At 38.9% G+C, this 14984-nt stretch overlaps 1 protein-coding gene across 7 annotated transcripts in view; it reads right to left on the reverse strand.

Annotated features, from left to right (window-relative positions):
• The window catches only part of SORCS2 (sortilin related VPS10 domain containing receptor 2), a 558746-nt gene that overhangs the window by 231832 nt on the left and 311930 nt on the right, over positions 1–14984 (reverse strand). For all 7 annotated transcript variants that reach the window (XM_065062550.1, XM_065062548.1, XM_065062549.1 and 4 more), the window contains exon 3: positions 13642–13741. In XM_065062550.1, the coding sequence (XP_064918622.1) occupies positions 13642–13741 (100 nt within the window). The remainder of the gene's footprint in view (positions 1–13641; positions 13742–14984) is intronic.

Below are 14984 nucleotides of genomic sequence, written 5' to 3' on the forward strand. Positions count from 1 at the left end.
CAAGGCACTTTCAGAAAAAATAAATTTTGGTCAGAAAATGCTGAAGTAGCAAAGACAATGTTTTCCAATACACATTTTAATTTTGACAAGTTTCCCAATTCAAATATTAATTTTAATTTGGAGTGTTTATTATTTTTGTAAGTAAACCTTGACATACACTACATTTAAGAGAGTCACAATCTCATCTATTTTTATTTTTGCTTTTCTTGGCTCCATCAACTGTCTTCCAAGTTTTTTCTTTTCATTTGTTATTTGGGATACAGTTTTTTCAGAAAATTTCAGAGTACTCATAAGCATGTCTGACCTTATCCTAACACAGCATGTTTTACAGGGTAAGTGGTTTATAGCAGATAAGTGTTAATAAAAAGTGAATTCTATGAATAGTTCAGAAACACAGAGGCAATGTGTTCCAACAGAGCATCTAAAATTAAGATCCTAGATGTAATTTAGCTTCCTTCTTCATTCCAGAGTATCAGTTTCAAAGATGCAGTTCAAATTGCCTCTAACATTTTACAAAAGCTTTAAAACCTTTTTCATTATCATCACAAATTAGTTTTCTATAAAGTTACTAGGAAATTCGGCTCAGGATTTGCATCTTCAAATTCTGTGTATTTATCTATTCAGTCTTCCAAAATGATAACACAAAAAAGTATGAAAATCTACTCGGTCCTTGCTTAAAGCTAATTATGATCTTACGATTGAAAATATTTCCCGTAGTTCAGCCCTTCATTCTGGAAATATTAACCATTGTGATTTTTTTCAAAAATAAGCTTTTCATACATGACTGCTCATAATATTTACAGCATCAGTAGACCTTCCACATGCCTATACTCTCCACTGAACTGGTAAAAATGCATTGGATTTAATTAATCTGTTATTTTGTCGAGAAGCAAATGGGTGATTTTGTGCTGGAAAGTAAGAGGTTGGCCTTAGACACATGGCATATTACTAAATTTCTCTCATTTCTTTCCCACGCAAGTCATTTACATCTTTCTTTTTCCACATCTTTAAAAGGGAAATCCTATAACCTTTTCAGAATTCCCAAAGCTATTAACAGGAGACACCAAATCATCTACACGCATATAAAATTTTGAGATCTTATGGCAGAGTACAACTCACAAGTGGTTTTAATATGGTCTTACAATATACCAAGCAATATTAGAATGGAACATTACTACCTCCTGAACAGCATTTTATTCCAGAAAGGACAGTTTTATAGACTTTGTCTGCCTAAGTCAAGTGAAAAGTTACAGTTGGACCTTGAAATAACGTACAGCATGGGAGAGTTTCAGAGGAGCCTTTGGGCTTCACCATCCCAAAGCACAGCAAAACCCTGTATCCCTGAGCTCTGTGTAGCAAAGATGTAAAAAATGGATGTCCAGATCGCCTGCCTTCATGTTAGAGCACCTTGCAGAGCAGAAAAGCATTTCTCAACCCTTCAGCTGCAGGAAGTAAAGAACCTTCAGCTTTGCTGGACCCCACAGAGAGAACCAAGTGCGAGACACTATTATTCTCCCAGACACACTTCAGCCTTTAGCCAAACGCACAGTAATTTATGTCTGTGCTGCATCACACACTGTAAAAGCAATTAAACACGGAAAACCCTACAAAGTGATGCAATATGGAAAAAAATTACTTCATGGGTATGGCTGAATGAAGCAAGCAGGACATATATTAGCACTAAAGAATAACTACTCCTGTGCATTTAATGTCTTAAATTGACAGGAGATGTTTGCTTATTCCCAGCGATCCCAGTCCAATTCCTGTAGTCATAGTTATGCTGAAAGCACAGCTTTTTATGCAACTAGCAGTCGTCCAATTTTGGCACCAACCTTTGCAAGATAAACACTCCACAATTCCTCAGTGCTACCTGAGGCACTTCCCTTGGCAGACCTTTCCAGAGACCTGCTTGCATAGACTTGATGTCTTCTAGAAGAGAACGAGAGCATTTAAAATTCAAATCTGAATGCTATTCCAATGTCCAGACTGGTAATATTGTTTGGAGGATTGAGGATATGATTGTAAACCTGCAAACTGTAGATCCAGCAACTGCAGCAGAAATTAATCCTGTTCCATTTGGGGCAACTAGCTTAATTTCCCTATTTAAGTGATAATAGAAGTACTACCATCATATTAATATTATTACCTATGTCCTGAACCAGCCATGCCTGATAAATGCTAAACAATCTTGAAAAACACAGGCATCTATTTATACCAATTACCTTCAGCACGCTGCAAATCTTATATGGTGCTCAGTAGTGCAGGGATGTGGCAGAAAAATCACCTTACAAAAAAGCATTCTTCTCAAAATGAGATGATAAGAATATTCAGCATATATTTAGGTATTACAGGTGCTTTGTAGACTTCAGTATTATTGTCTTAAGTTCATAAATTAGGAAACTAAACCAGACTAACTCTGTACTTTTTGCAAAACCTGATAATCTAGCCTCAAGGTAGCCTGTCAAATCATGTCACGTCACAGTGTCTTTGCACAAGGCAAATGATATTACAAGGTGCAAGGCAATGGGAAGTCAGGCTTCTGGGAGGCTCAGCCCTGCTCACGGTCATAGAAACCAAAGTCAGGTCTCCTGGCCAACAGCTCCCTGATTGAATCATCCTACTATTGCTGTTGAAGAGATTAATTTTATGAATTACAGTTAAGGATGTGTCAGCAGTTTTATTATTATCGCAACAAAGTTATGATTTTGAATATAAACACAGACCATTAGCTGTATTTTTCCTAAATAATGTTTTTCTTTAGTAACTGTGAAAGAAAAACATTTAATTCGGTTCAGAAACTACTTGTGAGGTGTAAAATGGAGCAGTGCTTAGCAACGGAAGAGAGAAAAGTAGGAAAACAAGAAGGCATTGGAAAGAGATTAAGAGAAGGAAGGATAGAAAGAGGTGATGAAAAGTCAAAAAAAAAATCATCATGAAAAAAATGGGGAGAGAAAAATACTGGTTAGACTCAAAAAAAACAGTCTGCAGAAGATCCCAACTCAAAACCAAATCAGGAATTATGAAGAATCCACCATTCATCTGGCAGCAATCTTGTGGCAAAAAGGGGTGACAGTACCTAGTGCATTGCTCCCACAGATGGAAAAAACCTGTCTCTAGCACGAGCCCCAAAGAGGCCACTGTCAAGAAGGCAGCAGAAGTGGCTTTGTTACACACAACAGATTTTCATTTCCAGGAGTAAGAATCTTTCTCTGCCTGACAGAAACACAATGTGTGAAATGGGAAAAAAAAAAAAAAAAAAAAAAAAAAAAAAAAAAAAAAAATCCTGGTTTATGTTTGCATTAATTTTTTATAACTATATTCAAATAAATGGGCTCAGGCTGCATGAGAAAGACATGATTAAAACATATTTATCACACAGGTCCTGCCTTTTCAGTAGAAGATTGCTGCTGCCAAGTGATGGGGCTACTGGGAATCAGAGCTCACTTCAGAATTAGAAACAGGTAAGCAAACGGTTTTGATTCATCCCATCTAATAAATGCCACAAAGCATTGTTTTAGAGGGTGGAATAAACCAAATCACTGGAATATTTAGCTTTCACAGTGGTTTAGGAGTCCTGTACAAATATTTGTGCTGCGACAGCAGGGCTGCAGCAGCTGCACTGGAGCAGCAGTTTCTCCCCAGCAGTGAAGGGGGGCAGCAGCCGTGGGGGTTCTCCGTGGGACAAAACGGCCATAGCAGCAAAGGAAGCCCTGCTCACTTACACTGTGCTTCCACAACAACCCTGGGGGAAAAAATCCCGCTGCATCCCCGCTCCTGATGGAGCCACAGGAGCCTGTGTAGTCAGCAGGAGTGGAGGGAAGTCAAACAGCTGCAGTGAAGAGAAGCAGAATTTGACACATCAGTAGATTGGAAAAGGCTACCAGAGCATGAAGCATGGAAGCTGGGACTTTTGCTGCCGTTCCATCATTGGGGAAATGAGGAGGAAACACACAGGTCTCCAGGAGATGAAGAAGATCCATCAGCAAGCATGATGAATATGTTTCCAACACACTACACCATTATTTTTGGGCTGTCTGGGGAATATGCCTACTATACGTTGTCCTTGCAGGCCTTCTGAATGGTATTACTCATCTTTCTTCAAATACTGTTTAGAAGTTTTCATATAACCTCCTTGACATTGACCTTGTGGTTAGTTTTTGCTGCAGTTAGTCCATGAGTTAGGATGAAAAAGTTTCCAATTTCCTCCCTTCTGTAACAAGCGAACCCTGATACAAGCCTCTATGCATGTTGTGACACCCAGTAAATAATTAGATTAAAGTAATCTGAACACAGGGTAATTGCAATAGATACAAATAATCTAACCTAATCACATAAACCTTCATCTTGTGTCTGCCTGTATTGGCAGAAACCTGAGTCTGTTCTATAGACTTAACTGTACCCATATCATTCTAGGACAGAGCAACCAATTAAACACTTACTGTAATTAGTACTGTAGGATGCTTGCTACTAATCTTTTACCACTTCCTCTTTACAGTTAGCTTCTCAATCATCGCTCCTCTTTCCTTTTGCAAAGATTCAGCATTGCTAATATAACCACCTCCTCCTTTCTGGTTTTGCCTGTCAAAGATTTCACACAACCCTGAAGGGGTAACTCCCTATTCACTCTTCCTACAGATATCCTCTCCTTTAGACACTATCCCATATATTATAATTTGCCTCCTTGTTATATTTAATTCTGCAAGCTCCATACTGCATCAGAAAATCTTCCAAGATGACATTCTCACACGAATGTATAGCCTTAAAAAAGATGTACATGATCCTCATAGCAATTGATTAGAAGGCAGTTTTAGCTCTGGCTAGGACACAACAAAGCCTCTGCCATGCTGGAGAAAAATCTAGATCTCACTCAGGTTTAGATATGTACCAAAGACACATTTGCTGATTTTGGTTTTCCACCTAAGTATCTCAAGTAGAGGAGAAATCAAGAAGTACCTTCAGGGCAAGGGAAACACACAACTTGCCAAGTGTCCCACACAGCACTTCTAACATCACCCCCTAGATTTTTCTCTGGTGTATTACTCATTTAGACCTAAGAATCTAAGAGCTTTGAAACAACAGCCTGGTCTAAATTTTGCAAAATAGCCCTTATTTTCAGACATACCAAATCAAAATCCCAGATCTTGAAATCCCTCTGGTGTGGAACATCGTGCCTTTCCCCTTGCAGCTCCTCTCTGACCAGGCACTCTGAGCACAGCAGCACTTGTTGCCACAGGTGCTGAGTGCAGCCTCACACCTACTTTCTACTATATACTCTTGATTAACTATTCTTATTTCTCAAAGCACTGACCCTTGCTCATCATAATACAAAATAAAACCTTTCTGAAAATATGATGCTTAGATTCCTTCTCTTCCCAGAATTATCGGGAGGAAAATCTCTCAAGTGCAGAATCCTATGCACAATGGTCTCTTAACACTTGCTCATGGGTCTTTTCCATTTTCACATCAATCTTTTTTGTGTTGTACTCCCACCAACTAGTCTTTTTATTTTTGGCTTCACTACAGTAAACTTAATTTAACATTATGGCTTTTTGGTAGTTGTTGGTCTGCTTTTACGATTAATGAGTTTTAGATAGGAAATTCATAAAAACAGAACAAAAGAATCTATAATAAGCATGCAGTAAAGACAGGACTATTTTTCCTTAGAATAATTGTATGGCTGAGCACAAATGAATGCAAAAGTTGCACATTAGGCTACAAAATCTCAGTGGAAGGTCAACCTCAAAAACTTCAATTGAGATTTCTACGTTAACCATCAAATAAATTATAGGATGGAATAATAACATAGAATGTCTGTTCAAGTGTGCACCCATTTAGCCCACACAACCTCTACCTTGATAGGTAATTATCCTACATACTACGGCAAACCTACACATTAGTCATGGCAGTCTGCTGTTCACTCGTACTGTTAGCCAGGTTTGTAGCTTTGGGATTTTTTGTGGGTTAGTTTTTATTCTTTCCGTTTTTAAAATGAGTTTCAGCCTTTGACCACACTCAACTTCACATGCTGGACTATAAACTATAAACCATTTATAGGTCAAAGGGCACAGAACTGAAACGAAAAGTTCTAGGGGCAGCTTCAGACTGCATGGTTGTTTTGGTAGACACACATACAGAAAAGTATTCAGAGAAAACAATATATTTACTCAACAGGAACTGGGGAGTCCTTTTGAGCTCCATACATAGAAGACCAGGATGGTGAAATGCAATGTTGTGTGTGTGTGCAAAATTGTTTAAGGAAGCCAAACCTTTCTCCATCACACTCTCTAGAAAAATTCATCCCTGGTCTATTGTTTCGGAGAAAGTGCGTACTTAAACAGAACAGTAACACTGCTACTATTAATATATTTAACTTATTGGAGGTATTACAAGGAGTTAGAATATGAAAATCACCTATGAATTATGTATTACTGATGCAGCCCTGCTTATGTATGAAGTGTGAAAAAAAAGAACTGGTTTCTCAAACATAGCAGGAATCTGACAGGGAAAGCTGTAGTTCCCAGCCTCCATTTAGCCAGTATTTAGCTCAAACACTTCTCTGACAGATTCTTAGATTGATCTTCTCCATGTATGACTTGGTTTCAGCAGTGCTGCATGAACCACTGATTCCTACCTAATGGCTCAAGGAAAGCTCTGACTGTTTTAACCTATTTAGTTCCACTTGCACTCAATAGACTCCTAGATTGACCATCAACTTGGCAACTGCTCATCAAGCATGTGAGAGTAAAATCTGGGATTTCTGCACAAGAGTGCGTCTCACAGCAATCCACTTACTACGAACTATGGGTGGCAAAAATTTTTCATTACTAGGTGTACTTCTGGAAGCATCTGGAAAATCTGAAAATGAACTGAACAGTCCTGGCCAGAAGTCTTAAGCAAAATGATGCAGTCAGGTTACATCAGTGCTCTGGTGGTGCATCACTAGAATAAAACTGAATGGTGACACTGCTTATAAGGCAAGAAGGCATCACGGTAGAGAGATGGTGCATCACAATATACAGACTCGTATTCTGCAGTTTCACAGTGAAACCTTCCTGAAGTAACTACTTGAGTTATTTAAAGGAATATTCCATGGGTGACAACTTCTACTAATAAATGTGTAATATAATACTGCCCTGTGTGTTTGCAAAGGCTCTGGAATGGTCTCCAAGGAAATTGATACTTGAGCAGAATTATTTCTTACAAGTAAATGTAGTCATACTGCGTTCTGACAACTTCCACTACCAATTGTTTTGCACTGAAAGACAAATGTCAAAATGCTGTAGGACTGCACTTTCCTGTAAGTGATTACACACATTGCTCAACCCAGGTGCATCTCGGGAAATGCTTTTATAGCTGTGGCAAATACCCTTTTGCGATCGTGTGTAATTTATACTATTTTAAAGTATCAGGAGTTAAAATATAGTACAGGATAGCCTATATCCTTATTACTATCTTAAGTGTTCTGCATGGTTTGTCAAGCAAGAATACACATTTGTCATCTTGCCTTTTAGTCTGGAAAAAACACGCAGCTATTGGTTAGTTAGACAGCTGAGAAATGTTCAACCCATTTAACTAATAAGTCGGTGTAGGTACAATCAACATTTATTTTCTTTTAATATGGAAAGCCTGAATATATGCTGCTTAGCTGCCTCTTTTCCAGAGTGTATAAATAGAAGGATGGATGCATCTGTTGCATTAGCACCAATGAAAAATAAAATATGCACTGAATGTGGGAAAAAAGTGTGTTCATTCATCTCCCCAGCAACATTATACAAAGAGAATTACAGCAAATGTTTAATTTCTAAACCCAACAGCATATATACCCTAAAAAAAAAACAATAACTATTTTGTTGCTAATTTAGCTTAGTGAAGCTGAATTTGGCAAACTTTTGTCTTCTGTAGAAAGAATTTACTATGTTCAGCTGACTCGAGATTGAAACTATGGAAAGCATAGTCCCATGCTCCATGAATCATGTGCATCACTTTTAAAACACAATTATAATGCTTTTTTTGAAAATAGACAATACAGATCAAGTTTTTTCCCCCACATGGTACATTATGGGGTGCCTGCACTATCTGACTCTATTGGCACAAAGTAATTAATGAAAATAAGATAATTACATAAGTTTCATTGTTTTAAGTGCAGGAACATCCCTTATCAACACACATCACTTCAAGGCCTGCATAGAGTAAGGTTATTTTATGTCACAGACCTATGAAAAAGTGCTTCAAATGGAGAAGTTTGCATCAGAAAGCTTATCTTCATTACACCACAACTTTCCAATACCACATCAGAATAAGTTCCAGTGTCTTCGGCTGCAGGTTTATTCTACACTAAAAGCAGCCAAAATGCAAAGCAAATACGAATGGCATCCTTTTGAAGCATGAATTAATTACAGTGTTGCCTTCCCTATTACTCTATTGTTTCACAGCATTTAGGGTGAGCCTACATATTTCACAGGTAGGAGCAAATGTCTTCTACTTGTGCTGCTGGCTGACTACAACTGAGCTCTGAGTCACAAAGAGTACAGCCACAGTTCATGCCTCCATCCCATGATTTCATCAGAAAGGCCCATTCAGAGCAATACACAAAGCCCTCTAAAGCTCGACTCTCAGGAGTTTCTTCTCAAAACTGGGTTTCACAGCTTCAGTCCTGTAATAACTGCAGAAACGCAATTTCTGCCTCAGAGTTCTGCTGCGTTCAGCCAAAAAAAGACCCAGATTGAGTGAATTTACCTCAATTGTCAGAAGATTGTGTAGACACGACCTTGATACAACTCCTTCCAGATTAATCTCTTAGAACCATGAACAGTACTCGTTGCAATATGTTCACAGAAAGGTAAGAAAGAAAGTGCCGTTTCTTTGCATGGATTTAGCAGGGTTTAAAAATTCCTTCCACCTGCTAGTTCAAAGTCCCCAACATTCCTGTAGTTTACCCTGTAATTTTGTTCTTTTTTTATGCAATCTCTTTTCCATGGAGCACTATGTGAAAAGGAATATGTGTATCCTCCACATCTGCTAATGCACTTCTTCATGAACAGCATTATAATTCTGTGGAATTTTAACGTCTTAAACAATGAGATAGGGAAGATAAGATATATAAACTTCCTTTTACTTTTCAATCCATCTTAAGAGAATGCAAACTAGAGCAATTCATAGGGATTGAAATTTCCAGTGCAATTTCACACTTGTTCTATAAACCTCACTTATAAGTCCATTGGTCTGAATGGTATAATTGCAGCTTACAGAGTGGAGGCACACTGAGTGAAACTCTAAGTCACTCCAGGAGGTGATATACTGGCAGAGATAAACTGAAGAAATAATCTCAGTCCAAGATGTAGACTAGAGCCTTCTAGCAAATATTTTATCTAACAGTATTCCAAAACAAAAACTGTCTTCCATCTCTTTTTCTTTGTAGGAAGCTGCAGTGAGACTCTGATCGGACCCACAATTGTCACAAAGTCATTTATAGGAACCTCCACAAGATCACTCAGTCTTACTCTCACAATTACAAAGAATTATAACTTTAACAGGATGAACTGCCTGGAGTTACCCACGTTTCTCCATTTACTGTGGAGGGAGAGAGCTTGAGTAGACACCTAAATTCTACAGAGCTAAAACCAGGTGATGTTAATGCTCTGATGACACTGAGGTCGAAATAGTAAGCATTAAATTTGCAGTATCAGTTCTTCCACAGTTGAGGTCTACAATGGGTAAATGGAATGAATGCATAGAATAATGGTGTTGTGGTTTAACACGACCTAGCAATACAACCACATTACCCACCCACTCACCCCCCACACCCCTAATAGGGGAGAGAATCAAAAGGGAAGGGAGAAAATTGGATTGAGATAAACACAGTTTAGTGAAATTAAAAAAAAAAAATACTAATAGACTGTTAGTAAATGTGTATAAAAAACAAATTAAAGATACTCAAGACAATTCCTCACAAACACGCTGAGCAGCCAGTCCTAGGAAACAGCACCTGGTCCCCAACAGCGAAAAAAAAGAGGAAAAAGGCAGAAAGGTTCAGAGGCCTCTGCAAAATGGCAAAAGCTGAACTAAATGACCTGCACCAAAAAACTCCCCCCAGGATGCACCCTAGAGAGAGAGAGCAGAAGAGCCAACTGGAAGGTCCCAACTCTCCTTAAATATGAAGCACGACACTAATGGGATGGAATACTCTTATCAATCTGGATGTCAGTCAAAAGCTACCCCATCTCTGCCCCCCTTCCTTGATACCTCACACCTGTGGGCAGAGTGCTCAGAATGTCATTGGCTCTCAGACCAGAGCAATTAAAAACATTAGCTCTGTGCTGGGGTGTTACCGGCTTGTTTTCAAGTCCAAATAATGAGCTTGATGGCATAGCCGGTATTATTCAATATATTCATCAATGATTTGAATGACGGAATAGAGTGCACTATCAGCAAGTCTGCTGATGACACCAAGCTGGGAGGAGTGGCTGACACACCAGAAGGCTGTGCTGCCATCCAGTGAGACCTGGACAGGCTGGAGAGCTGGGCAGGGAAAAAATTAATGAAATATAACAAGGGCAAGTGTAGAGTCTTGCATTTGGGTAGGAACAACCCCAGGTTCCAGTATAAGTTGGGAATGACCTATTAGAGAGCAGTGCAGGGGAAAGGGACCTGGGTGTCCTGGTGGACAACAGGATGACCATGAGCCAGCACTGTGCCCTTGTGGCCAGGAAGGCCAATGGCATCCTGGGGTGTATTAGAAGGGGGGTGGTTAGTAGGTCGAGAGAGGTTCTCCTTCCCCTCTACTCTGCCCTGGTGAGACCACACCTGGAATATTGTGTCCAGTTCTGGGCCCCTCAGTTCCAGAAGGACAGGGAACTGCTGGAGAGAGTCCAGTGTAGGGCAACAAAGATGATTAAGGGAGTGGAGCATCTCCCTTATGAGGAAAGACTGAGGGAGCTGGGGCTCTTTAGCTTGGAGAAGAGGAGACTGAGGGGTGACCTTATTAATGTTTACAAATATGTAAAGGGTGAGTGTCACGAGGATGGAGCCAGGCTCTTCTCAGTGACAACCAACGATAGGACAAAGGGCAATGGGTAAAAACTGTAACACAGGAGGTTCCACTTAAATATGAGAAGAAACTCCTTCACAGTGAGGGTAACAAACACTGGAACAGGCTGCCCAGGAGGGTTGTGGAGTCTCCTACTCTGAAGACATTCAAAACTCGCCTGGACACATTCTTGTGTAACCTCATCTAGGTGTTCCTGCTCCTGCAGGGGGATTGGACTAGAGGATCTTTTGAGATCCCTTCCAGTCCCTAGAATTCTGTGATTCTGTGATGATAGCTATGAAAAATAATGGTTTCTAACTGCACAAAAAAAATTAACCCATTTTCAGTCAAACCAACACAAATGGTTATTATACAAAGCATTCAAAAATCTCCATCAATATTTTTTATCCCTGCTTTCATGCCTATTCCCAGTCTTTAAAAAACTACTTTAAAAAAAGTGGTAGCATGGGACTTATGCTTTAAATTTGAAGTGCATGCTCAGTTCTAGTATGCACGGTCAGCATTCCAGCACACTCTCCATTTTCAGCACAATTCAAAAGATGTGAATGGGTTGACAAAAACCCATATCATAATGATCAGAATTCTAATAGGAGCAGGAATCAGTGAAACCCTGAGGCTTTTGCTCAGCTCAGAAAAGGGAGTCAGAGCTCTAAATGTTTTATCCTACCTTACTTCAAGCAGGCTGAAATGGATGGATAAGGAGACATTTTCTTCCATCTTTCTAAATAACTTCTGTGAAATCAGTTGGTAGTCTTATTTAGTGTCCTAATCAAATGTCCAGAATGAGAAAAGTTGCCATAAGGACTGATGAAGTTCTTATGACATGGAGTCTTTGTCCTTACCAGCCACATGTGACTGCAACATCTCCGAGACCAGTTTAATGTTGTTGGCTACAGAATTTAACTCCAATGCTTTCACCTTTCTGGTACCATGTATGTGTATATGTGTGTATATTTTAATGTATTAATATCTCTCTTTGGCATCATTTACAGGTCATAGAAATCCTGTCTGCTCTGCTGTTTTTGTTGTTTTCATATTAGTAAACAAAAATCTTTGTAGAAGCAAAATTCAACATATAGTGTATTTAATGACTACGCAAATGGACTTTCTGTAACAAACGGATTCCAATATTATATTGGTTTACTAAGCAGGGTTTGTATCTCTAAGAACTTCAAGCTGTCTTAAGAAGAATGCAGATTTTTCTAAGATAGAGTTAACATGAAATTTTTGTTAACACTGGTTTGTCCTTCAGGCTTGAAATTCAGCAATGATCTTACTGCCATTTCTTTTGCCAGGCAACTGGTATAACCACATTGTTACTGACCCCTCTGCGCTTGTGCACGTGTTCACGTGGGAGAGCTGGGAATAATCCTCCACAGAGCTCTCACCCATCTCATACTTTCAGCCTTTATTCCAGAAACTAAGGTTTGTAAATATTATTTTTTCATTCTTTTGGACTTGAAATCACCTGTAGCTCTTATCTCTGACACACACAATCTACAGAAACTTTGTGCTTAGTGGTAGTTCCACTTCAAGAAACTAAAAAAATCACTTCTGACTTTGCAGCAGATTAAAAATATATTACCGAGCTCAGGCATAGCATAGCTTGGGTACAAAAACTCCAGTGACAATTGCAAGAGAAATAAAATATGTACTTAATCATCCAGCCAGCCTCACCGCGTTCCACTGATTTCTGATTAAGCAGAACAGACAGATAAGCACAACCAACATTGACCTTCCAATCAGTGGCCTCTGCATGAAATCAATGCTTCTGTATCACAATGGAGTTTAAAAGCCCTTATCAAGAGAAAATCCTGATTTCATGAAAGACCTACTGTGCTTGTGTTATTCACAATGTATTCCACGATTCTTGCCATTTAAATCACGGGCATTTTCCAGACATAGAGGGGTTGTTATTGTTTTGAGGCTGGGGTTTTTTGGAGGTTTTTGTTGTTGTGGGGGTTTTTTTTACCTCATAATCTGTCTTCTTGTTGCTTCTAACATAACATCCATTGTAAATACACTCGATGGGTCGATTTTGCTCTTGCTTATAAAGTCCACTTAATGTTCCTGTGCTCCAAGAAAAGCTTTTTGGTTCATTAATGATGCAGGGCCACTTTTTAAGAGTTTCAAGGAGAGGTTGTTTTGGTTTTTTTTTAATTAAGGTTTTACACAAGCTAAAAATAATTCTCAATGATAGCCAACCCAATCCCTATGTTTTATATAAGGAAATGTGTAAAGGACTTGAAAAATGTGCATAAAGGATGAAGAGGTCGACTGCTAGTTTCAGAATTTATGGGGATATGTGAAAACATGCAGGAGTTGATTTTCCATTTCTGAGGAAAGCTCCATGGAAACTCCATTTCCAGGAGTCGATGGCCTCAAAAGTCTTCCTAGTCCCTCAAGGCATTTCTTCTTTTCTATATTATTCAGTAACAATAAATATCTCACTTCCATGTGTCACAAATTCTCCTAAGGTGACCTGCAACACTGTGAAAACCGCTTCCCTGTATTTTGAAACCCTGCAAAACACACTTCACAAAGTTGCGGCATCTCAGCTGCACTACAAAACATCTGTTTCTTTTGCCACGTACCTTTTTTTTGTTGGTGGGACAAATGTAGAAATTGTCAATAACAGTGGCAATCCCAGGCTGTAGATTCAACTTTGTGTATAACGTCCCAAAATCTGAGGACCTGAAAGAAATCAAACATCTGTAAGTGCTCTCTTCTAAAGGCTTCAACATTGAAATTCTAAGAAACAAACACTTTGTAGCAATAACTATCCATTTTCAATGCTTCTCTGCCATCCTTTTGTTCTTTTCAGTGCTCATTAGCTAAGAAATTAAAAGAAACCTGCCAGTGTTAAGAATATTTCCCAAGGTTTCAAAATATATGGCTAGTTCTTTCTGTATTTCGCAGTTCTGTGTGGTGCTGGTTTTCATTCTGACACTGCACTGTGCAGCAAGAGAAGCACAACTCGTCTACCTTTCCATCACCACCTACAAGGTGGGAAGGAAAGAGCTGCTAAGCAGAGCAAAAGCTCATCTGCAAGTGCTGACAGCACCTCCTCACCTAGGCAGGAAAAGAAGAGCTGAGTTCAGAGCCCGGCATTGCAGAAGAGAACAATTTGGCCTGAGATCTAGAAGACTCGCAATGGATCTCTACCTGAATTCATACTTAATAAAGGTGTCCATCTACTCCTCCAGTGCTTTGAATGAATAAAAACAAAGTCATTACTTGGCCAGCAGTATATCATACACACAAAGCTATAAATATTTAAAATGTAGGCACTCTGCAGAAATTGTTTCATATTCCAGAAAAACGTACAATGATGAATGGTGTCTGTGCCTTAAACCCGCATCTGCAATGACTAGTATAAAAAGAATGCACAAATAAAATGCTAGTATGGGAAAATGTTAGTGAAAGAGCAATTCACAACCAAAATTAAATCACTTTGGATGAAGCTTCATTTTGTTCTATATAGGATCTATATAGCATCTCAGGCACAGAACTATATGCCTGGATCAGGTCCCTGAGGGACATCAATAAAGAAGGGTTCACATCTACCTTGCTTTTGTTCCCTCTCTATCAGTCAAAAAATGACTGGGCAAAAGCCTATGACACACAGACCACATAGCCTGAAGTTGAGAGTTTATCTATTTTATAGTGACATCTGAATAGATTTTATTCGTTTTTTTTCCCCTATTATGTTGCTTTGCCTGCAGATATACAGGAAAAGTTAATGGAATCACAGCAATTCAGTTTTGACAAATAATTATGTAGAAATCAAATACATACAATTGCATTGCACTGGATATTCAGTACTGAGCTAATTAAAATTCTAAGAGGAATAGGATGGACAGTGCTAAAACCAATTTGCCGGAGGACTTTGACAGAAAAGAAATTAAAGCAAAGACTAAAATACTGACTTCAGCCA

This window comes from Columba livia, chromosome 4 (assembly GCF_036013475.1).
Source record: "Columba livia isolate bColLiv1 breed racing homer chromosome 4, bColLiv1.pat.W.v2, whole genome shotgun sequence".
NCBI lineage: Eukaryota > Metazoa > Chordata > Aves > Columbiformes > Columbidae > Columba > Columba livia.